The sequence below is a fragment of the Primulina tabacum genome, chromosome 3 (genome assembly GCF_025594145.1).
Source record: "Primulina tabacum isolate GXHZ01 chromosome 3, ASM2559414v2, whole genome shotgun sequence".
NCBI classification, from domain to species: Eukaryota; Viridiplantae; Streptophyta; class Magnoliopsida; order Lamiales; family Gesneriaceae; genus Primulina; species Primulina tabacum.
The window spans coordinates 50,170,031-50,193,407 of NC_134552.1; the positions used below are offsets into that span (position 1 = coordinate 50,170,031).

The 23,377-nt window shown below is 36.9% G+C and overlaps 1 protein-coding gene across 6 annotated transcripts; it reads right to left on the minus strand.

Annotated features, from left to right (window-relative positions):
* Positions 1-772: 772 nt before the first annotated feature.
* On the minus strand, positions 773-23,128 carry LOC142541168 (chromatin modification-related protein EAF1 B-like). 6 transcript variants are annotated; one of them, XM_075647806.1, is made up of 24 exons: positions 22,817-23,128; positions 19,137-19,256; positions 17,831-18,029; positions 17,681-17,735; positions 17,504-17,598; positions 16,008-17,418; positions 15,793-15,912; positions 15,491-15,646; positions 14,529-14,717; positions 14,181-14,261; positions 13,430-13,487; positions 12,823-13,334; positions 12,687-12,740; positions 12,017-12,074; positions 11,733-11,923; positions 11,574-11,633; positions 11,357-11,437; positions 11,092-11,229; positions 10,804-10,920; positions 5,561-5,652; positions 5,203-5,415; positions 4,763-5,114; positions 1,654-3,249; positions 773-1,306 (listed from the first exon to the last, which is right to left on the minus strand). In XM_075647806.1, exons 3-23 carry the CDS (start codon positions 17,917-17,919, stop codon positions 1,738-1,740), a joined length of 5,634 nt encoding a protein of 1,877 aa, XP_075503921.1. In that variant the 5' UTR covers positions 17,920-18,029; positions 19,137-19,256; positions 22,817-23,128; the 3' UTR covers positions 773-1,306; positions 1,654-1,737. The 6 variants fall into 6 exon arrangements, with proteins under 6 accessions (XP_075503921.1, XP_075503924.1, XP_075503925.1 ...); XM_075647809.1 differs by lacking the exon at positions 19,137-19,256 and having other exon boundaries at positions 16,008-17,247; XM_075647810.1 differs by lacking the exon at positions 19,137-19,256 and having other exon boundaries at positions 12,823-13,163.
* Positions 23,129-23,377: the final 249 nt, after the last annotated feature.

Below are 23,377 nucleotides of genomic sequence, written 5' to 3' on the forward strand. Positions count from 1 at the left end.
GTTCAGAGAATAAACTCCAAACTATTTTGTTCATAACAGAGAACTCTTATTTATATGATACACTGATATAATACAAATATGTAGATAGAAGATTGAGACATATAAAATCTATCTACTACATTCAAAATCATACATAATTTAATATCTATTATTTTGATGCGTCATTTCTTTCTTTTATATTAAACTTTGTTTGTTGATAATAACTACTTTAGTATGTGGTATGACCAATCAACAAACAACTTCATTTTTTTTAATACCACCACCCGCTGATTTCATTTCCTCATTTTGGAGGAAAAATCAAGTTCTTTGTTTTTTATAAAAAATTTCACATCGAATATATTAATTAATTAAATATTAGAATCAATAAATACACACAAAACCGATACACACAAAACACGTACATGGTTGCTTGTTTAATTGGGGAAAATTTACAAAATAACATCGATCAACTATTTATTTTAAAAAATATCTTTCTCAAGTTTGACTACACAACTGTTGGAAAAACATTGGGATGCTCTGTGTTATCGTCGTATCAATAAGATCATTACAATGTCTTAGAAATCGAAGGGTGAAGGATTATAAAATGAAAGTTAGTATTAAAAATAAGATTAAAAAAAAGGTTTGAAGGTATTTGTTTATCATCGAAGTTGTGATGTATGGATTACGAGTTTTCGACATTTCAAATGCAATTGTTATTTTCATTTTGGTGGCTTAACTTTAATCAAATTGCTCCCACGTGCAACATGCGTGTAAAGTACTAGTGCTGCTTAAATATCTGAAACAGGTGGTTACTTGGGATATGCAAAAACTCAAACCGAACACGGAAAACATCAATCTCTAGCAAATAATTCCAATCATGGACTAGTTTTAGTTGTCCCTGAGAATCACAACCGGGAAAAAATTTACAGAAATTGCGAAAACTCAGAACGTGTGGATAATCACTACTTTGACGAATACGGACTACGGAAGGATGACTAGTATTCACAAAATTTCCACAGCCTTCAGCCATAACGATGGTAGCTATATTCTTAATACAAGGGGAACCATGCGCAACTGATCTATGCAGCGGGTTACTAAGGCCCCACCTAAGCTGTGAATAAAAACAATGAGGGTGGAAAAAGAGAGAGAGAGAGAGAGAGAGCGATCAGACTCTGTACACCTAACTCTATATTGGTCTCCATCTACCGAGAGCCCAAGGGTAACTAATATACACATAAGCTCAAAAATTGACCTGGCTAGCATTTTGTCAGGAATTATACTCAAATTTGATCAGCATGTCATCATCCCATGCCCCGATGCCGCATCACTAAACAATATGTGAGCAACACTCAGTAAACAAAGATCATGATACAAAATAGGGAGAGAAACATTCACAAAGGATAACAATAAAAGGCCAAAATGAACAATGAGATAAAAAGCAAACTGAGGCACAGTGAGACTGGGAATATTTTCTATTTTCTGAAACAAATATCCCCATCTATATTATCTACTTTTTCTATTACTGACAAGAACTCGAGTTCCCAAAGGACCGAGATTTCAAGATTTCATTTTTAGTGGATTGTCCTAAATATTGGATAGAATAAAGATATTGAATCGAATAAAGAAACTAAAATAACAAATGTAAACTAAAGATGCCGTCGTAGTATAACTAACCTGATATGGCTGTCTCAAGAATATGTAGTATGTCGATCCAATCTGTGGGCTAATCATCGCCATAACATATCTGTTGGCTAGGCATCACTCCAATCTAGAGTCATCAGCAGTACCATAAAATTTTGCACTCCCTGCCTGGTGAATCTGTGACTGCTGCTGAGGCGAGGGAGATGGAGAGTGAGAATGTTGCACTTGTGGCGGCTGCTGCTGCCGCTGCCATTGTGAACTCACATCATGCGTAATAGGTATTAAATTGGCTGATGATAGTCTCTGCCCATGTCCTTGGCTGGATTGAAGTGTGGTCTCACTTAAGTTAGCTGGTTTGGACACGAAGGACCCCAAACTTGTTTCTGAATTTAACACATTTGATTCATTCACTGGTTCTGAAGTATGCCACTGGTTCAGAGGCAATGTTGTTGCTTCCATTTCAGTGGAGTTAGAGACCGGGGGATGTGCTTTATGTATTGCTTCTGAACTAAACTGGTGGTTTGATTGAACCACCTTTTGGAGAGCCGATTGACTTTGATTCATAAACTTTTGATGAGGTATCACCTGTGGGTGGTTTGAAGAAGCAGTGGCCAAAGGCGTAACAGACTGACGTGCAGCAGGCAAACATGGAGCAGGAGCAACTGGTGGAACATGACCTTGATTGGTATCAGAATGAGAAATCATTTGCTGTAAATGCTTAGATGATGAGGATGATTGACCAGAATAATTTTTCTGCTGAGGCAGGGGCTGATTAGACAATTGTGAAGATGTGTATTGCCTGGTCGGTGGCACAGCATTAACAGATGAACCAGTATATGAATCCTGAGCTTCCGTTAAAGAACCATTCAAAATGGTTGGATCAATCTGGATGTTCTGACGAATCATCATGTTCCCTCTGCCAACTCCCTTAACACCCTTAGCTTGCTGTGGAGATTGTGACTGCTGCCGCTGCTGTGGATGTTGCCTGTTGGTTTGTATAAATGGCTGTTGCTGCTTTTGTCGTTGCTTGCTTGTCTGATTGGTTAACACACCACAACCTGTTTGAGTATTACGGATCACTCCCTGAGTTGGAGTATGATGCTTTTGTTGCTGCTGAGACATTGCATTAATTGAAGAAGGTGAAGTCAAAGGCGATACAGATACCGATGGAGAATTTGCCGGGGATTGAACTAGCGGATTGTTTTGCACTGCAGATGATGCAGGGAGATGAGACTGTGGTTGTACATGTGGAATAGATGAATTAGATGCAGCAAACTGTTGTTGCTGCGGTGGCTGCTGCTGCTGCTGCTGCTGCAGAAAACGTTGTTGCAGCTGCCGTTCTTTAGCCAATCGAATTGCATAGGCTTGCTGCTGGGGATTAGAGGCATGATTGGACAGTCCTTGAAAATGTGGGTGACGAGGACTAGGAACTTGAGACTGTTGTGAAGATATTTGATGGGACTGCTGATGATGGAGGGGGTATGATGACACTGGTGAAGACACGGTCTGGTTAGTGAAGGGGGAATTCAACCCCCCAAAGTGAGACATGACTTGGTTGCTTCCTGAAGACACTTGGATCTGAAGATCAGGAGTCATCATCTGCCTCTGAGAATCCTGACTCAGGCCAGGCTGTGCAGCAGAAAACAACTGTAATTTAGAGGAACACAGATGCTACAAGCGCAAATGGGATAGGAAAAGCATAATATACAAAATTAATCGAATATTCATGCAAACGACAAGATCTATGATATGCTACTCATAAATAGATCACACTGTAAATAAATAAAGCAAATAACATCTCATCAAAACTTCATTTCAGCTCGCTTATTACATCATGCTCGTGCGTCAGTGTGTTAATCTCTCCACAGTTTCCAAGTAAACGCAAATTTGCTACAAACAGCAGCCATCATGTTATCCTGCGTCTTTACTCCTTTTAAACTTACTTACAATGTGTTTGGATGCTTAAAATTTTGGATTCGGATTTGGAATTAGAATTGGATTTGAAATTGGATTTGGAAATTCATGGAATTGGAATTCCATCTTGTGCTTGGTTTGAAATTTAAAATTATATTTAGAATTCATTTCTTGTTTAAAAAAACAAGATTTGAATTTCGAAATTTAAAATTTTACTAAAATAATCTTAATTATCTTTTACAAAAATCAAGATTTTAAACATATTATTCATATTATTAGAAAAAATTAAAAATTAAAATAATTTTAACATATATTTCTATATATCATTTCAATTATATATTTGTGTTATGCAACCTAAATAAACTCATATATAATTAATTAACTAATCTTAACGAACACAAAATGAATTATTAAAATAAAATAATCAAACATCACATCTAAATATTCAAATTTAAATTCTACGAAATAAATTATTTCAAAATTAAATATTCAATCATATCCTAATTTTATAATAAATAGAAAAATAAATTATTATTGAATAAAAAATTGTTCAATATTAATGACAACTATAGTAATTGATCTCAAGAATAAAATATGCAAAATAAAAAATAAATAAAATTTTCATTTAATCCAACCATTACATATAATAATTAAAAATTTTTGTTATGGATATTCTTTAGTATTATTCAAATCCAAATCCCATCAAATCTAACCAGTTTTGAGAAGATTTGTTTATACACAATGAAATCCTGTCAAATCTCTTACAATCCATTTCCAATTTTAAAATCCAACTAACCAAACGATTAAAACCAAGATTTACAAATCCAAATCCCTCCAAATCCTTGCTTCCAAACATAAGGTTACTGTTTTATATAACTGTGTTACTGAATAAGGTTCAATGGTAAGGATACTTCGTGCCATACTTCAGTTACTTGCAACGTTGTAAACGAGGTCAAAAAGTCAGAAACCTTAAAATCCTTGTACCAAATATGTGGACCCAAAATCTAGATGGTAGAGCAAAAAAAGTGAGGAAAACGTCAAATTAAGAAATTAACAAATCATTAAAAGTCGAGAAAGACTACCCCTCCTATATCATCAGGACATAAACGTAAATAACACCAGAGATCAACTAGTAACAGCAATTTTCTTCAGAAACCATTTCCATCTTTAAAGGACACTAAATATCAAAGAGACTGCAAAATATTACAAAAGATCCTATAATACTTACCCGCATCATGGGTGAACCCTCACGAGGTCTCAAACTCGAGTTTCCTGGGCCAGATCTTACTCCAGGGTGCATGTTTGCTGACACCATACTCCCAGAATTAACCGAGGATGATGAGGCAACACCATGGAGTCCGTGTCTTGCCATAGGCATGCTCCCACTAATGCACACCATGCCCATGCCGCTACCACTGGGAGGAACACGAACGCCACGGTCAATTCCTGGAAGAGCTCCAGAAGAGGACAAATTGGATTGCTGGCCATTTCGACCTGACACCATTTGATTATATTGTTGAATTCTTTGCTGTTCATCAATTAATGATGATGCAGGTCTAGGAGCCCCATATCTACCATCCCTGTAAAAGGTAAGGAAATACCCACATTCCTAGTCAGTTAACTAAAGAATCTGAAAAAAAAAACTGTGAGCCCATAATAGCTTATTACCTGACAGAACTGAGAGGGCCAGGTGATGATGGAAAATTATTGGCAAGCATCATATTCGAGGATCCTTGCAATGCAGAACTAGCACCAGACGTTGGATGAGTTGGAGCCCCAGCACTTTGATTCGATATAATCAATCCACTAGAATATGTTCCTTGATGCCCGAGAGAAGGAATATCAGTGCCAGACACATTGGCATCACACAAATCCAAAGGACTTCGTAGAAGCAAGGATAGTGGAGTTTTGAGGAATGAAGGGGCCAAAAACAACCATTAGTCATTTATGCACCGAGAAATTAAATGGCAACAAAACAATTACCTTTGTTTTAATAACAAATCATCATATCTATGGCAAATCTCACCTTAAAACAGAACCACCACCCATGTTATTTGGACAAACTTGAGAAAGAGCCATTGTATGAGAGCTGTGAGGAGGTTGTAGTTGTTTGGGATCCTGTTTACCATCATAGTGAAAAGAAATCACATTAACAAAAAATGTAATAAGGCGATCGAAAGAAAAGTATATTAATAAAGATCAAAGATCTTCCCACATTGAAAATAAAAGCGTTCTTCGGACAATGTAACCATGGTACCACTTAGGCTACAACAGGTTCCCAGATAGTTCAAATCCACAGTTTCAGATGCACAAATGGAAGACCAAAATATTCAACATGCAACTACCCCACTGAACCCACCAAATACCACATATCCATTGACTTGCCCCTAATTCAAATTGCATCCCAAAATTGCTTCATTTCACATATCAATCTTGAATCCCAATAATCGTACAAAAAAGAGTGAAGTGCTACTAGCACATTGGAGATGAGTCGGGTAACATCATAGTTATTTAAGGAGCAATGCTAACTAAAGCATAAGGGTGCCCTGGAGCCTGAGGCGCAAGGCGAGAAGTGCGTTTTATTAAAGTGAAGCGCATTTTGTATTGATGTTTAATATTCACATATATAAGGCGCAGTTTGACTAAATATTATATAAATAATAGCATAGTTCACAAAATAATGTAAATAAAAAATTCAGAATTCAACATTTTTATTGGCAAGAGCAGGCACTAAAGGATAGTAGATTGATTTTAAAATTTGGATAACAAAGAGTATATTGCGAGATGGTAGAATTGAAAAAAAAGGCGCTCTAATTGAAATTGCAACACAAAAGAAGAAACAGTAGGCTGGGATGAGGCTGCGCTGAAATTGGGAGAGGAGAGTGTGCTGTGATCAAAATCTGAGAGAAATAAAAAGCTATTGCTCATGCATACAGAGTTTTTAATAATTAAATGGTACTGGCTTAAGTTAATTGGGCTTTAAACAACTGACCGGGCTATGGTTATCTGTATACAAGTAAAATATCCCATCGATTAATGACAAAAAAATAAGAAGGGCACCAATTTCAAAAGGCCAGAAAAAGCGCAACTTTCGCTTTGCTTTTGCAAGGCGTGCGTTTGGGTGCTTACTTAGGTGCGTGGAGTGCGCCTAGGCTTTATAACTATGGGTAAGAAGCCTTCCCACAGGTGTTGTCGTTTCCATGCAATCAAAGATACCCATATACTTATAAACACATTTATTGATCATCCTACGCTCGTCACCAGGATTGTAAATAAAAATGGTGATAAATGGTGCCTCAACCTCAAACCTTTGATCATATATCAATCAATAACCTCAATACATTTTCTAACCATGCACACGTCTCTTCAATTTCTACACAAACATTTTAATCAGTTCCATTATAGCCTGTTGTCAAATTGACAACTTACAATATTCTTCTGCTACTTGAACAACATTTAAAGCTCCAAATTCGTTGAGGAATTAATAAATGTTGTGATGAAATAGCAAAGCAAGAAATTTTTGCTTGTGTTATTGCTAATACCATGTCTACGGTACATTTGAGTCATGTTTCTAAATTTCTTACAATCATATGGGAGTTGCTTAACTCTCCAATTGTACCTTAAAAAAGAAATGTAAAGAATGGCTTAGTAGAGTTTAAAGAACATCAACACAAGCAATGCCGTCGTATACACAGGAGATAAGTGGTGCCTCGGAGGGGACTTTAATGTCGTAAGAAATTTGGGAGAAAAAATGAATAGTCTATTAAACACCACGAGCATGAACTGTTTTGACTGTTTGATAGAACAGTTGGAGCTCCACGACCCACCATTGTTGAATGCCAAGTACACGTGGTCAAATTTTAGGGCAGACCTGATTTGTTGTCGCTTAGACAAATTTCTCATTCAAGAGGTTGGAAGGACATATTCTCCACATTTAGACAAACGGTGTTACCCAGGCCAGAATTACATCGGATCACTGTCCTCTCTTGCTAGATACCGCTAAGTTGAGATGGGGGCCCGCGCCGTTCAGATTTGAGAATGCTTGGTTGTCCCATCACAAATTTAAAGATTTGGTTCGGACGTGGTAGAATAACGGGGGTATTCAGGGGTGGGAAGGTTATAAATTCATGAGAAAATTGAAATCTCCAAATGGAATAGAGAAGTGTTTGGAGATGTGGGAATCAGACTTAAAGAACTAACCAGTAAGATTACGGAGCTGGATGAGCTGGAGGTTGGTGGTACTTGGTCGGAATTACTCAATGAGGAAAGAAGGAAAGCAAGGTATGAGTTGGAAAAGGTATCATTTTCAAAATTCCAAATAGAAAGTCAAAAAGCCAAAGTAACATGGCTCAAGGAAGGGGATCAGAATTCAAAATTCTTTCACTCCATACTCAATAACAGAAGGAATAGAGCATTGATAGACAGAGTAGAGTTGGAGGATGGAACGGTGGTTACCGAGGAGAGTCTCATTGAAGAAAAATTATTAACTTCTACACAAACTTGTATAGGAAAGCAGACGAGGTAGACAGGGATTTTGACGGGGGGTGGGGGGGGGGGGGGGCGGGGGGGCTTTTAACGGGTTGGATTGGAGTCCCCTACAAAGTATTGATGCAGAGGAGTTGGAGAAGCCATTTGACGAGGAAAAGATAAAAAAGGCGGTGATGGACAGTGATGGATCCAAAGCCCCAAGGCCGGATGATTTCACAATGGCTTTCTATCAGAAAAATTGGGACACAGTAAAAGCGGATCTAATAAAGGTGTTTGATGATTTTTTTGAAGATGGTATTGTCAATGGAATCACAAACGAAACCTACATTTGTCTCATTCCAAAGAAAAAGGAAGTGAGCAAGATCAATGATTTCAGCCCTATGGCTATTAGCTTGATTACGAGTTTGTATAAGATATTGGCGAAAGTCTTGGCAAGTAGATTGAAGAAAGTCTTGAGCAATACCATTGCGGAGAATCAGTGTGGTTTTGTTAAAGGCCGACAAATCCTGGATTGTTGTCTTATTGCAAATGAAATTGTGAAAGAATATCGACGGAAGAAAAAGAAAGGATGGGTACTCAAAGTTGACTTGGAAAAGTCATACGATAACGTCGATTGGAGATTTCTAGATTTCGTGTTGAGTAAGAAGGGATTTGGTGAGAGATGGAGGAGGTGGATTAGGGGGTGTGTTTCAAATGTTTTCTTCTCAATCTTTATCAATGGAAGGCCGCGTGGGAAAATAAGGGGGGGAGAGGATTAAGACAAGGTGATCCATTATCACCTTTTCTTTTTAACATTGTCGTCGATGGGTTGGGGCGGATGGTAGACAAGGCCAGGGAAGTGAATGAAATAAGAGGTCTTCAAGTAGGGAAAGAAAATATTGAAATATCGCATATTCAATTTGCGGATAATACATTGTTTTTCGCAAAATCAAAGAGACACGTCTTTGCAATAGTCGATATACTCAAATTGTTTGGTACCAATTCGGGGCTGAGAATAAATCTAGAAAAAAGTGTTGTCATGGGATAGAATTTTTCAGAAGAGGAAATCGATGAAATGGCTTCAACAATCGGATGCAAGAAAGAAATGTGGCCGATCAAGTATCTTGGGGTACCTTTGGGTGGTAATCCCACATAATTGGAATTTTGGGAACCCGTGTTATCTAAAATGTCAAATAAGTTAGCAAGTTGGAAAAAGTCGTTTTTATCGAGGGGGGCCGACTCACTTTGATAAAGGTTGTGCTAAGGGCGATGCCATCTTATTTCATGTCTCTCTTTAAGGTGCCGGTTCGGGTGGCTAGAAGAATGGAAAAATTGACGAGAGATTTTTTGTGGGACAGTGCAGATGGGGAGAAAAATTGTCATGTTGTCGGATGGGAGCAGGTAAGCAAACCGATGGACAGAGGAGGATTGGGAGTGGGGAACATTTGCCTCAGGAATAAGGCTCTTCTTGGTAAGTGGTGGTGGAGATGTTCGGTGGAAAGGGAGACCCCGTGGAAAAAAGTAATCAAGAGCATATATGGTCTTCAGGGTAACGGGTGGGATATGGGGTTGGCGGGAAAAGCGACTTTTAGAAGCTCTTGGAAATGTATCTCTCGCTCTTACCAGGCTTTTCATCAACTCATAAGGGCGGTACCCAAACAAGGTAACATCATTCGTTTTTGGGAGGATGTTTGGGAAGGGGATTTCTCGTTCAAAGACCGTTTTCATCTTTGTTCCGGATATGCATTTCAACTAATAAACCTATTCGCAACTTCGTAGATTTTGTCGACAGCAGTGACAATCAGTCTTTCAGTTGGGATGTGAGGTTTAGAAGAGATTTGAACGATGTTGAGTTACTTGAGTTCACTTCTCTTTTAGGAGTACTGGAGAGGGTAAGGTTAGAGTCTAGGATTGAGGATTTTAGAGTTTGAGAGGGAGATAATTCCGGTTTGTTCTCTGTTAGATCTTTTTACAATTCCTTCTTTCCATTATCAAATTTCCCATTATTCTCATATTTTAATAATATCTGGAAAGTACACGTCCCACAAAAGGTTCAAATTTTCTCATGGATCGTGGCCGTGGGGAAATTACCGACTTGTGCATCAGTGCAAAGAAGATGGCCAGACTGCGTATTAAGCCCGCATTGGTGTTGTGTATGCCGAAAGCAAGAGGAAAATCAAGATCATTTACTCCTACATTGCTCCTTCTCTGGTGCTATTTTGATGAAAGCCTTAAAAGAGTTGGGATTCCAATGGGCATTTTCAAGGAAGGCTCAAGATCTATTCATTATTGAACCAGGGTGTCACAGTGGAAGAAAGTCATCCCGAGTCTGGTATGTGATAGTCCATTGCACATTTTGGTCGATATGGTTGGAAAGAAATCACAGAATATTTGAAGATGTGTCGGAGTATGAAGAACAAGTTTGGGAGAAGATAAGCTCAGAGTTGCCAACTGGTTGACGCAATTGCCAGAGTACAATCACTTATGTATATCAGACGTAGTTAGAGACTGAAAATTCTTATGGTCATGAAAACAAGTGATAGTGTCATAGAGTAGTGCTTTAAGGATTTATCTTGTAATACTCTTGCGGATTGCTTATCCGCCTCTAGTGTAACATTATCCAATATTATAATAAACTTTGTTTACTATAAAAAAAAATATATATTTAAAGGATACTAAAAACCTTGAAGTAGATCAAACTTTCAGGAATGACTCAAGAATCTCACTTAGAAACCATGTGAATTGAACTACTTTAGGTAGGAAACAATCTGAACGTGCCATAAATTAATGCTACACAATTACCTGGGTCTTATGATAACGAAGTTTCTGGCCAATTAAGATGATTTTCTCACGGTGAGATCTGAGGGTATCTTCTTCCATAGGTTCCTTCAAATGCTGAAACAATTGTCTGGCACTCCCCTGTACAACATTCATAAGCAAAAGCAGAAGCATTATCATTTTGATTTTAATGTTTAAACAGGGCCGGTGATTTATAGTGGATAAATAATTTGATACGAATGTAGATGTATTTAATTAAATATAAACGGATTCAATAAGCAAGTTAATAAAAATTGATAAAAGGTATTTTACTTTAGGAATGCCAGGAAGTGTAGAAGGGTAAGGCTGCGAAGACCCAGAATCCTCGGCACTCTCGGCTCCATCACCAGAAGTTTTATCCATCAGAATGTTATGCCGCTCCTTGCATTCTTTAGCATTACGAAATATGCACTGATTACAAAGAACAATTAATGATTTTACACTATATCAAGTTCTAGGAACTTTTTGGAATGCATATTAAGATAAAAAAAATCAAATTATCAAGAAAATATCAACTAAAATTTTGAAAAACATGTACCTTAAATTGCATCGTACTGTTAAAAGCATCACTTACAAGCTCCCAATTCGGACCCATATCATGTACCATGACAACAAGTGCCTAAACAAAGTACAAAAACAACTAAACACATACATACCTCCAGAAGCAACAGGAAGAAACATATCTCAAGTTTCAAAAGAGATATTTGTCGGTACTGAAATGTATGCATGTACATGCAAAATATATATGAATCAACCTGGTCCTCGAAAAGTGACCATGGAGTCCGTGAGTCTGGCTGCAGCTGCCCAGGAGGCATCTGATGAAATGCAAACATCAACTTAAAGACAGTAACAAAGCATAAATTAATAAGTAAAATGTCGAAAAATGGAAATGAGGAATTGCAACTGTATAATACCTTAAGAGTTTTAGCTTTCCTTCCACGCTCCCGGCCACCAAGCATTTTATAGAACTTATTTGGATGGTACATGTTACTCATTTGGGATGCCACCGGTGAAGGAACATGCCCAGCAACTGTTGAAGTGTTGTCAAAAGAGCCATCCTGCGATGGCTGTATACTCTTCTTCATCATGGGCCGATCCAATATTCCTTCATGAAAAATGTATAGCTAATATAAGACAAAGCAAAGAATGCATATTAGGAATCAAATACAATGGTTGACTTTTAGGATTAAAGCATTACCGTTGCAGCCGTTAGATTCAAGTTGATAACTATCTGATCTCTTTTTCGAATGATCCCTCTGAAATTGTAAAATAGACGATTCATTGTTCATCTCAGTTATGCATATAGATACCAGAACTAAAAGGAATTTTTTTTTTCCAGAAAAAAAACCAAGAAGGTTCAACCCGAACACAGAAACAGAGAACATACTTTTTTTATTTCTTTCCCGGAACTTTGAGTTAAATATAAACACTGATAATTCATTGTACTTGAAATAACTTAGAGAATCTCCCTCAGACTGCCCAGTACAAAGATATTTCGTCTTTGAGGTCTGTGTTCTGATACAGATGAGAATACCTTGAAACAAAGTAATATATGCAAATCTGCATCTTTTTTAGAAATTGAAATGACAAGGAGCTCCATCTCAAGGAACATCACAAGAAAGAAAATTTTATAAGATAAGAGTGTGTGGAACCGGTAATTATCATTCCTAATGCTACATGGTACATTCTTTTCAGGAAACTGGAATTTAAGTTTTCCATTTCTCTAAGAAAATTTCCGTACCATAGGCATTGAGCAACCAAATGCAGATTATGAGATTCCTTGTAGAAGCAAGCTTATATGCCTCTGCTATGCATATTAAGTGTTAAATGATGAACAAAACAAAAAGTTCAGCGAGTAAAATGATCACCTGGTCATTATGAAAATTGGAATCAATCTGCCATCTCTGTTCAAATGCAGAAGTCTGCCTCAAATAACAAAGGCAGTCAATAATATGACAAATAATATCTTCAAACTCATACTTAAATAAATATACTACTGTCTACCGGATGCTTTACTTTCTTCTTCTTCTTCTTAGGTTTCGTTGAAACTTCTGCAGAGTCAAAAGCTAAATTCTTTTCAAATTCACCACCAGACTCAACTTCCAAATTAATTGGAAAAGAAGATCCACCATGCAGACTACTCTGATCATCCTGAAACGAATTGGTATCACCACTTGAAGCATCTGTTTTATTTGGTAACTGAATGCATCCAGATGTTCCTGCACTGAATGGGCTCAAGATTCTCCTGGAAGCAGTTCTCATGCGTTTTGTAGGGATTGACACATTGAGATTGCTGCCTGGTCGTTTGGCGAGGAAGGAAGATTGCTGTGTCACAATTTTATTCTCTGAAATATGCATGGGCAAATAATCAGAACCTATTCCATATTCCCTAGCACCATATGCATGTGCCGAGAATTTCCGCTTCTTTTGGCCGAATTTTGAAAACTTGCCATCATCATAGGCCATAGGCATGCCAAATGTGCACGCATCGCCATCATCCTCATAATATGAATTATCTTGAGATTCAAAATCGGCAAAGTGAAAAACCTAGTCAAATAAATAATACGACAGAAATCAACATAGAAACAAGTAACTACCATCCGAAATTTACCTGCCACAAGATCACAAGCAGATGTCTCCACTTCCTCTCGCACATCACTTCCAATTCTCTAAGAAAAAAATATGAATAGTGTTGGACATCAAAATAATAATTACGTACAAAAATGAGATACTTCTTATAAAACACTTCAATTCTAGAATCTGTCGCTCTTTGGAATCCATAGATTCAGCATCCACTTCACTTCTTAACGTGGGTTATCACAAGATGGCCTTCTTACAACACACTTCGTTGAGAATTTTTTGACTTTTAAAATTCTTGGATTTTTTGGTTAGCCATTAGCACAACAGAGAGAGGAAGAGAGAGCTAAAACAAAGATACCAAGATCATTTTTACCTACACATGGACTTGGACATGAGTCTGATGTAGAATAATTGGCAGAATCATTCCCTTGAGTAAACCCTTTGTTTCATTTATTAAATATTCCACAAAAAATTTGTACACAATATTAAGAAAAGGATAGGATGACGTCAGTGGTACAAGGTGTTCCATTATTCCCAACTTGTCCCACGTTAGAAATCACCAACTTCATGTCCCACTTAAGTTAGACTCCTTATTAATGAAGCCAGTACTTGGAAAAATATCTTCAGAGGCAGTGGCAGAAAAGTAACTTAAGGCAAAACTAAATGTTGCTGTGATTTAGACAATTCTTCAGGTTCTTCTATAATTTCCCTAGATTCTTACATAAAGCCAATCTGCGAAAATAAAAGAGAAGTCAAGGTTCAAAAGCAAAGTATTCATTTACCTCATAGTGAGCCACAAGAGATTCAATTGATTTTTTGTAGGTCACCATAGCCCCGAGGGGAATTGCGTAGAAGAGGTTTTCCTGATTGACAATTGCCGAAAGTAAAATTGATGGGTAATCAAACAGGTTCACAGCATCACATAGAGACACCATGAAGATATTCACCTTTACTACAAAAATTAATATAATTATATCTTGAAACATACGTATATAAAGCTAGAATGAATAGATTACAAGGGACGAGATAAGGGGGCAGGGGGTAAACGAGATTTGAGGCACACACACAATAAGTGAGGAAGGGGATTTGTTATACGCATGATATATGAAAAAATTAATTGTAATTCATACTTCGGTCAGACTATCCTCCCAAGACATGTCCAGGATTCCTGAATCAGATACTTTATCCAGGGTAAGTTGTACGTCAGTTTGGTAATGCAGAACATTTGAGTTGTTATATTTCAGAAATCTTGCCATATAAGACTGAAGAGCAGCTGCACCATCCTTTTGACTGGGCTGCTCGAGTTCTTTGCTTATCTTCTGCAAAAAAAAAAAAAAAACAAAAAAAAAAACAAACTCCTTAACTAAAACACCAAATTGCCTTAGTATTTATGCACCTTATATTCTAAGTTACAGACTGGAATTTATGATATACTGGTATGTTCTGCAAATACATCCAAAAAAGGTCAGATATCATATATTGGCACATTCTTGGATAAAATATCAACACAAACCCAATACTTCTACAAATGGTATCCAGGTCATAAGATATTATGATGCTACAGTGGATTCTTGGAAGGTGTGGGAAAACAATAAACATCCTCAACAAAAAAAAATTCACCAAACCATGAATAACTCTAGAGTATAGCAGACAAAAACAACAATCTTTCGAGCTCCAGCAACAACAAAAAAAGGAACCATTCCCATGTATAGTTAGTACTTATTATTAAACCGTGTTGTATCAAAATAAGTTACCTTTTATAATTAATTCAACATTAGATGTTTTTGACTAGTGTTCGCCTCCTATAAATGATTCAACATTAGATGTTTTTACAAGTTTTCACATACAACGAGATAGTATTCGTACATGGTTATCAGTTTGAAAAATCGAAATAGTAATTAACATTAGTTGTTAAACGGCAACAAAGTGTCGAAAAATAAGTTAAACCACAACCAGAAGCACAGGATGCAATAAGAGACATCAAACATAAGAAAACACCATCCACATCAGTAAAAAGTCTCTGTCATAATTGACTTTGTAGATGGAATAAAAAAAGATGGAGGAGGATCAGCACAAAAAAATACAACTTTACCTCTACTGAATGCCAGAACTTCATGACAGCCCTCGCCAAGGTACGAGCAACTATCTTTGCCTTCATGCTAGAACTTTTTTCTTGCTCTCTCACTCGAGAACTAAAAGCAGCTCGATTACATATTTGAGAACTTGCAGCTAGTTTCCAAATACGCTCCTACGTAGGAGAAGCAAAAAAAAGAAGTTTATTTATTTAAAGAAAATGGAAACAAGTTCTGGGGATAACAAGACAATAATGGATATTTTCACTACAGAAATATTTACAGAACAAATATTCCAAAAGAAAAGGCATATCAAGTGAACCTGTGCAAAATCATTTGCCAACCATGCCATTTCTTCAAGCACATAATCCCAATGAGATTTACGAGGAATCTCCGAAGGTAAAGTCAAAGTAGATAATTCGGCTAGTCTTTTTCGCTTTGCCTGTTTGATGTATCACATCAGAACTATGAGCCCAAAAAAAATTATTTGAGCACAAAAAGGTGAAAGATAAAGTTAATGAAAGCGTGAAGATCTACCTCTATGCTCTCTGCTTCTTTTAAGATCGATTCTTCATCAACACTAGCTAATTTCAAGTTTCCAGGAGTTTGGACATCAAAGGAAATGGTAGAAACCTTTGATGAAGATCCAGCCTCAGCAGGATCAGCAATTGAGTTACGTGTGACTGTGAAAATTTCACTCTGAGGGAAAGAATTCTCAACCAATGGGACAGTAGGTTTTCTCCCTGATTCTGACCCACTACAGCCGCCAGCTTCTATGACACTAATGTCAGATTGATTTGTCAACTTGTCAAGCAATAAAGAACTACCTTGAATTGTTTCTTCCTGAGGCGGGAGAGGGGGACCATTTTGCCTATGATTTAGACATGCAGAGGCACTCTCTTCATCAACAGAAAAATTATCAATAAGCTTGGCCTCTTTTGTTTCTCTTACTCGTACTAGCAAGTCTTCTGGCCCTACATTTTGAGTCTCTACGTCTCCATTTGAGTCAATGGTACTGATTTTGGTACCTGTCTCGGTATCATTATTTCTATCAACATCTAGGTTGGTTTGGGAACAAGACTCGGAATCGAAACCATTTCCGTGACGTGCTGCATTGCCATTATGAGCATCATTTGTAATCGTATCACCCTTTTCATTGACAAAACCATTCATCTGACAAGAACCATGATTCTCAACTTTTCCAGTAGCTGCCCTTGGCTGATGCTCAACTACCGCAGAAGCCATCTCTTCCATTGACTGCAACACAGCAGGTTCATTGCAATCCTTTCTCATAGGAGTTGTTGCAGCATTTGGTAATGATGGTTTATTATGTCCTAGGGGATTATTTGAATCAGTAGCATCTAAAGCAGAGTGGCTAGAAACACCTTTGATCAGATCCTCAGTTGATACCACAGCTCTTGCATCATTCAACTCTACAAACTGATGATCATCTACACATACATCTGGACAGAGGGTACCATCTTTTCGCCTTCCAGGCTTTGAATTACAGTTTGAGGATACATCCAGGTTTTCTACATCAGATAATGTTCCTATTACATTCCCGGGCCCGTGGTGTGAAGGTAAAAAAGATCCATGAGAGCCAAGCTCCGGATTTACATCACTTGAGCCAGACCTAGCCCCATCACGATTTGAGCGTGTTCTATAACGTCTCTTATATGCTTTTCTAGGGAGCCCAAAAGCAGATGAATCCCCATGTTCCCTGGTTTTATGGCTCCCATCCCTTTCCGATGATTGCTCTGGTGGCACAACATTACCCCTAATGGGATGAAAAGAATTTCGATCACCTTCTGAATATTCATGTTCAGCATCTAATAACATGAGATTATCAGCACTATTGGGTTCACAGACAGCAGCTGCAAGTCTACCACTACTTTCCACAGAGTCTCCATAAAGCGATGCGGTAAATGCAAAACTATCCTTTGGTTCACTAAAATATCATTGAAAAGAATTAAAGAAATCCAGATTCACAGAAACATGAGAACATCTTATCTTACCATACAAATACACAATACCTGGTCACAAGATCATGTTGCAGGTTTGTAAATGATGTTGATTGCACACTAACTGAAGCAGCATTCCCAAGATTAAAATCTAGAGGATTTCCACCCTATTTAAAAAAAATAAAAATTCAAGCATGACAAAAACTTCAACATACATTCAGAAAAGGCAAGCAACTGACGGTTACATACTTTTTCAAGAAATTCCAATTCTCTTTTTCTTTCTTCCCGAACATCATACTCTTTCCTGGAAACACAAACAATTGTTAATGCCTATAACAAAGAACAAGTAGCAAATTGTCCCTGTTATATTGCAAAAGATTAGGAGCATAAGAATATTACCTAAGCTCTGCTTGAACATTCTCAATTGATGCTCGACACGGAGAAGATTTGTTAGCAATACCAACTCCGCCTTCAAGAATGCCTCCCATAGAATCAAACTAAGCACTGATTTAGAGAACTTGTTTGAAGAACGATACACACTCCTAAATGAACAGCTACAGATTATCTACTCCATGTCCTCAAGACATGAACGGAAATCCTGTGAAACAAGAAACAAAAAACCTTATTTACAAGCAAATAAGGGGAGAAGAGATACAAAAAAGAAGAGACTTCATTTTAAAGGAGGGTGAACGGAGAACACTCCAAAAACTGTAAGACAGTAAGAGATTCGGCTAAAGCAGAGGATGCACCAACATAACAATCATTCAAAAAAGCCTTGCTAACTTTAAAACAGCAATAAAGAAAACTAGCAAATGGAAAAACAAAAGCGCTTCGCCTTTTAACTTGCATAGCCCTTCCATACTTTGTTTCCATGACTTGTCTTGTTTACAGAACCCAGCTCAAGTCATCATGGACACAATGCCCCCTGAGTCCTAAGCTTGCCATTTTTTCCTACTAAAACCAATTTCACACAAAATGTAAAGCACTTTTGGAACAACAATGTCAACAACCAAAGATTGCAACACAGCAAAAAGGGGCAACTTCATAATCAGCTCAAAAAGTGTCAGTCCTCTTAAATGAAGTAAAGGTAATGTGATGACAACATTTAGAGGTATTCAGCTGTCCAGTGTAAGATAAGATCATATATTCATCACAATTCAAGTACTACCAAGGTGAAGAATGGTCTACACACAAGTATCAACGCAAAATAAAGAAACTGAACTGCTACAATTAATTCAATTTCACAAAACCAGAAATTTCAATAAAATGAACTGCCACAATTAATTCACAGAGAAAAGCATTCTTTCGAAAACCCCAACCCAACTCAACCATCTCTACAAAATGAAGGGAATGATTCAGGACAAGTTGTGAAAACAAAAAAAATTAGAACATTTCGAGCAGGCACAATTAAAGATTAAATTGAATTTGATACCAATAGATTCGAACATGATTTATTTTGTTCGAGAGCTTGTATGACACCCTTGTCCCACATTAGTTGAATATAAATTCAAAATAGTTTATAATGACAAACGATGTTCTCGTAAAACAACTTGGATTAACCATTTTCTTAAAACGATGACGAATATTAAATAATTGATTGTGCAGTCATGTTTGCGTGGGCAAGGCCCAAAGTGTGGCATAATGACATCAGAGACAGTCACTAGCAAGAACACCGCATAATAAGTGTTATGTGTATGAGAGCCACCTTTTGAACTTGTGGAGCAAAGCCCTGTATGCACAGGAGCCACGATTCTAGTGTTGGTGGATCAAGGAGTTAGGGCACGTCGAGGACGTCATATTCTGAATGAGGGGTGATTGTGATACCCTAATCCCACAATGATTGAAGAAGATGAAAGATAAAATAGTTTATATTGAGATATAAGATATTCCTATAGCAACATAGGTTAGTCATTTTCTCAAAGCGATAGACGACTATGAAGTAGTTGCTATAGAAGCTCATCGTGCAAACATTCTTGCGTGGGCTTGGGCTTGGGCTCGGGCGTGACGGCCAGTTAGACATATTATATTATTTTAAATATTTTCAACTTTAATCACATACTATGACTATATATCACCAAAAACATTGACAACTTTTGATATATTAAATAATAATATACTCATATAAAAACCAACTAGCCCTAATTCCACATAGCTCAAAGAAGTATTTTGACATTTTTTTCAGTGTTCTAAATGGCAATCGAGACAGCCACCTAAGCACCTAGGCGGTAGGGAGCCCTCGACCGCCTCGCCTACGCATGAGGCGACTGTTTTAGGCGGCCCAAGCTATACGGCGGTCGAGGCAGGCGGGCCAAGTGAGGCAGTCAACACTTTTAAGTTGTAATCAACAAATTTTGAAGAATCCACGGAGGCACACACCAGGGTTTATACCTTTGAGTTTGTTGAAAAATATATCATTGAAATTGGCCCGCAACATGTTGTTCAAGTAGTGACGAACAATGCCACAAACAATATGGCGGTGGATGGAGGTTGTGACAACCTCAAATTTTTTGGACCTCTTGAGCGACTCATACAATCAACCTCATGCTTGAAGCAATTGGAAACTACCCAAGTTTAGCGGAATGCTTGAGAAAGCAAAGGCCTTGACCATATTCATCTATGCACATCGTAGAACTTTGGCTATTATGAGGAGATATACCAAGAACAGTGATATTGTGAGGCTCGAGGGTGACTAGATTTGCTACTTCATTTTTGACTTGGAAAGCTTCAAAGGCAAGAAAGATCAATTGATACTCATGCTTACATCCGAAAAGTGGAGCAAAACAAAGTTAAGGAGTAGTGTGAAGAGGAAAGCGGCGGAGGCGACGGTAACAAGTATATCTTTTTTGAATGGTGTTTCTTTGACTTTGAATGTTTTCACCCCTATAGTGAAAATTTTATGTCTTGTTGACGGTGACAAGAAGACCTCAATGGCTTTTTTATTGGGTGTTCTTGAACAAGTCAAAGAAAACGTTAAAAAGTCTTTCAAAAAAAAAAAGGAAAATGTCATCGTTATTTTGAAGGTTATTGATGAGAAGTTAAGGGTAGACTTGATAGTTCTTTGCAGTATACCGCTTAGTTATTGAATTCGTTTTTTTACTTCAAAGATTCAAGCATATTAAATGACACCAATGTTATGAATGAGTTTTTGAATTAGTTTGCATTTATATATTTATTTGCACATTATCTAGATGATATAATATTGTATGAAGCTTATTTATGTTTAAACATTATTTAATTACACATCTTACATAAAAAATGATGACTATTTGTGATTATATTGCATGATTATATATGATTATCTATAAAATTACTTTAAAAAATTCAACCGCCTAGGCGGCCCGCCACCGCCTCCCGCCATTTACAACATTGTTTTTTTAAAAAAAACTTTTTTACAGCTAATTCCTAGAAAATTGTATTGTAAAAGGTCTTATAATATGTGCGACGCATGACAAACGTGAAGGACGAACATTAAGCATTACAAGCTAGAGCATGGATAATTGAAATTTAAGCATTGAAATGCGCACTTGCTTTGTAATATAATTTTAATCACCCCGAGCCAAACATATAAAATACAACGAATTATTGATTAAATGCATAAGCATTTATCGGCCAACAATTAATGAGCCCAGGGGTTTCTTCGGGAGAAGAATTTCAAATGTTTAAAACTCAATATAAAGGTTTGGATATTTTATTTTACTAAAAATTATGAGATTATTGTCATGTAATATTGTAGATAAACTCGCTCTTTTTTGCGCATTAAGCACATTTAATACAATCAACCATGACTTTGGTGTTTTTTACCCGCGTTTGACCAAATCATTGTGTTTTACTCACACATAATCTTGTTTTTATTATTATTATGGTAATTTACTATTTTTTGAATTAAATGCCACACAGAAATAAAGGGCATGTGTACAAACTCCATACCATTATTTGAGTCATAATTTTGAATTATAAAAAAGCTGAGTCTGAAACAGCATGATGTGAGGGCACCCCAACATTATATATTTCATCAAATAGTAGAACAACACACGTCTTTATCCTCACTATGCGGGGTCAGCTATATGGTTCCTCCTACACCATTGTGTTCTATCTCCTATTATGTCTTCATCTATATTTAGATGATGCATATCATACTTAATTGTTATTATCCAAGTCTTTTCTGGTCTCCCTCTTTGTCTATTAATATGGGTACTAGTCATGGTCTCGCATCACCTAATTGGAACTTCAATTGGACGTCTTTGTATATGTATATACCATCTAAAGCGTTTCTCCCTCAAATAGTAGAAACCAATACAAATTCTAAATTGCTTATTTTTCCCCATTGCTCAACGTGACAACTGATTAAACTGTTAGCGAGAGTCAATCCTCATCCATAGTTTATCAACTCAGTTAGAAACATCAGTTGAATATCAAACTAATTTAAACTATACAATTCTAAGTGGTTAAATTTATTTTAAAAAAAAAAACTAATCCGAATAAGTTTGAATTAACACATGAACTAAAATACAACATAAATCAACATATTAAAGGTTAAATTACCATCAAACATAGCATTAAAATTTATCTTTAACAGTGTAGTGAAAGAAACAGAAGGTAATTCTGTCATTGGGAAAAAAAATGGTTATCTTTAATCTGTTTTTAAAAACTTGTTTCTAATCTTTGAAAAAAAAACAATAGTACCAGATCCTTTTTTCATTTCTTCCAAAAGAACATAATTCTAACTTAAACATTCATCCCTCGTCGAAAACACCAGAGTATTATTTCATAGCACAAAGCGTCAATACATATTTTAAAAATTGTAATAATCCATGTCTCGTGACTATTTTATAGCACAAGATGTCAATACATATTTTAGAACTTGTAATAATAATCCATGTCTCATGAAACATGAAATGAACCCAATGGAATTGTATTTGATTTCTCTCCAACTTAGTAAATTATGGCTTCAGTAATTCCGAATCTTATAATACAATGCACATCACTTATCATCCTCTATGACCTAAAAAAGTAAGTCAGAGTTTGTTCAAGTTGTATGGAGATGAGCAGCCTATGTAACACGCTCGTGAAGAGTGACTTCGTGACTATCATGTTAAGCTAATAATTTCACATGCAAACCAAATGAAATCCCCAAACAACTCGAATGCCATATAACAGGGAAGCTCACATGTTCCACACAACTCGACACCATGAGAACACGTAGCAACTCAACCAAAACACCTAAGACGCATTGCGTAACAAACAGTTTCGTTGCGTTTCCCCCCACAAACAAACCCAAAATTCGATAATGAAAAGAATGCGAGGAATGAGAATCTAGGGTTAGTGCACAGTCAAGCAGAGCTCCAAATTATAGGGTTTCAAGACATGATAATGTGATAATATTACCTGAATCGCTATTAAAATCAAACGAATTGAAATCTGCGGACAAATCAAAAGGGCCCCTGAGTTGGTTCTGCTCCTAGGGTTGTTACTTCTGGTGCGCAAAGGGTACCCCAAAATTTACCCTAGAATTAACAAAAACAACCAGGGAAACCCCCTAAAACACGAATATGGAGGCGTATACATATATACAAATACTTGTATGCGTATATAACTGTGCGTTCTGCGTGTACCCCTTCGTGTTCGTCAATTTCTCTCTCGTCTCTCTCTCTTGAAAACTCATTCGGGTTGTTGAGCCTGTCGTGTATGAGATGGGCTGGGCCTGCATGGAGAAAAGGACCTTTTGAGAGTATCCAGTTACCACAAATTCGACTCACTTTTATTCACCTAATTAAATTACTTTGCAAGATAATATTGTATTTGTGTACCTTACTTATAAATAAATCAAATCACTGGACGTAACCAAAAAAAAAGTCAATAATTTATTGGATGAAAAAGACTTTCCATTTTCTGTACGAGATCATATTATATAAGTAGATCTTTTGTGAGACGGTCTCACGAATCTTT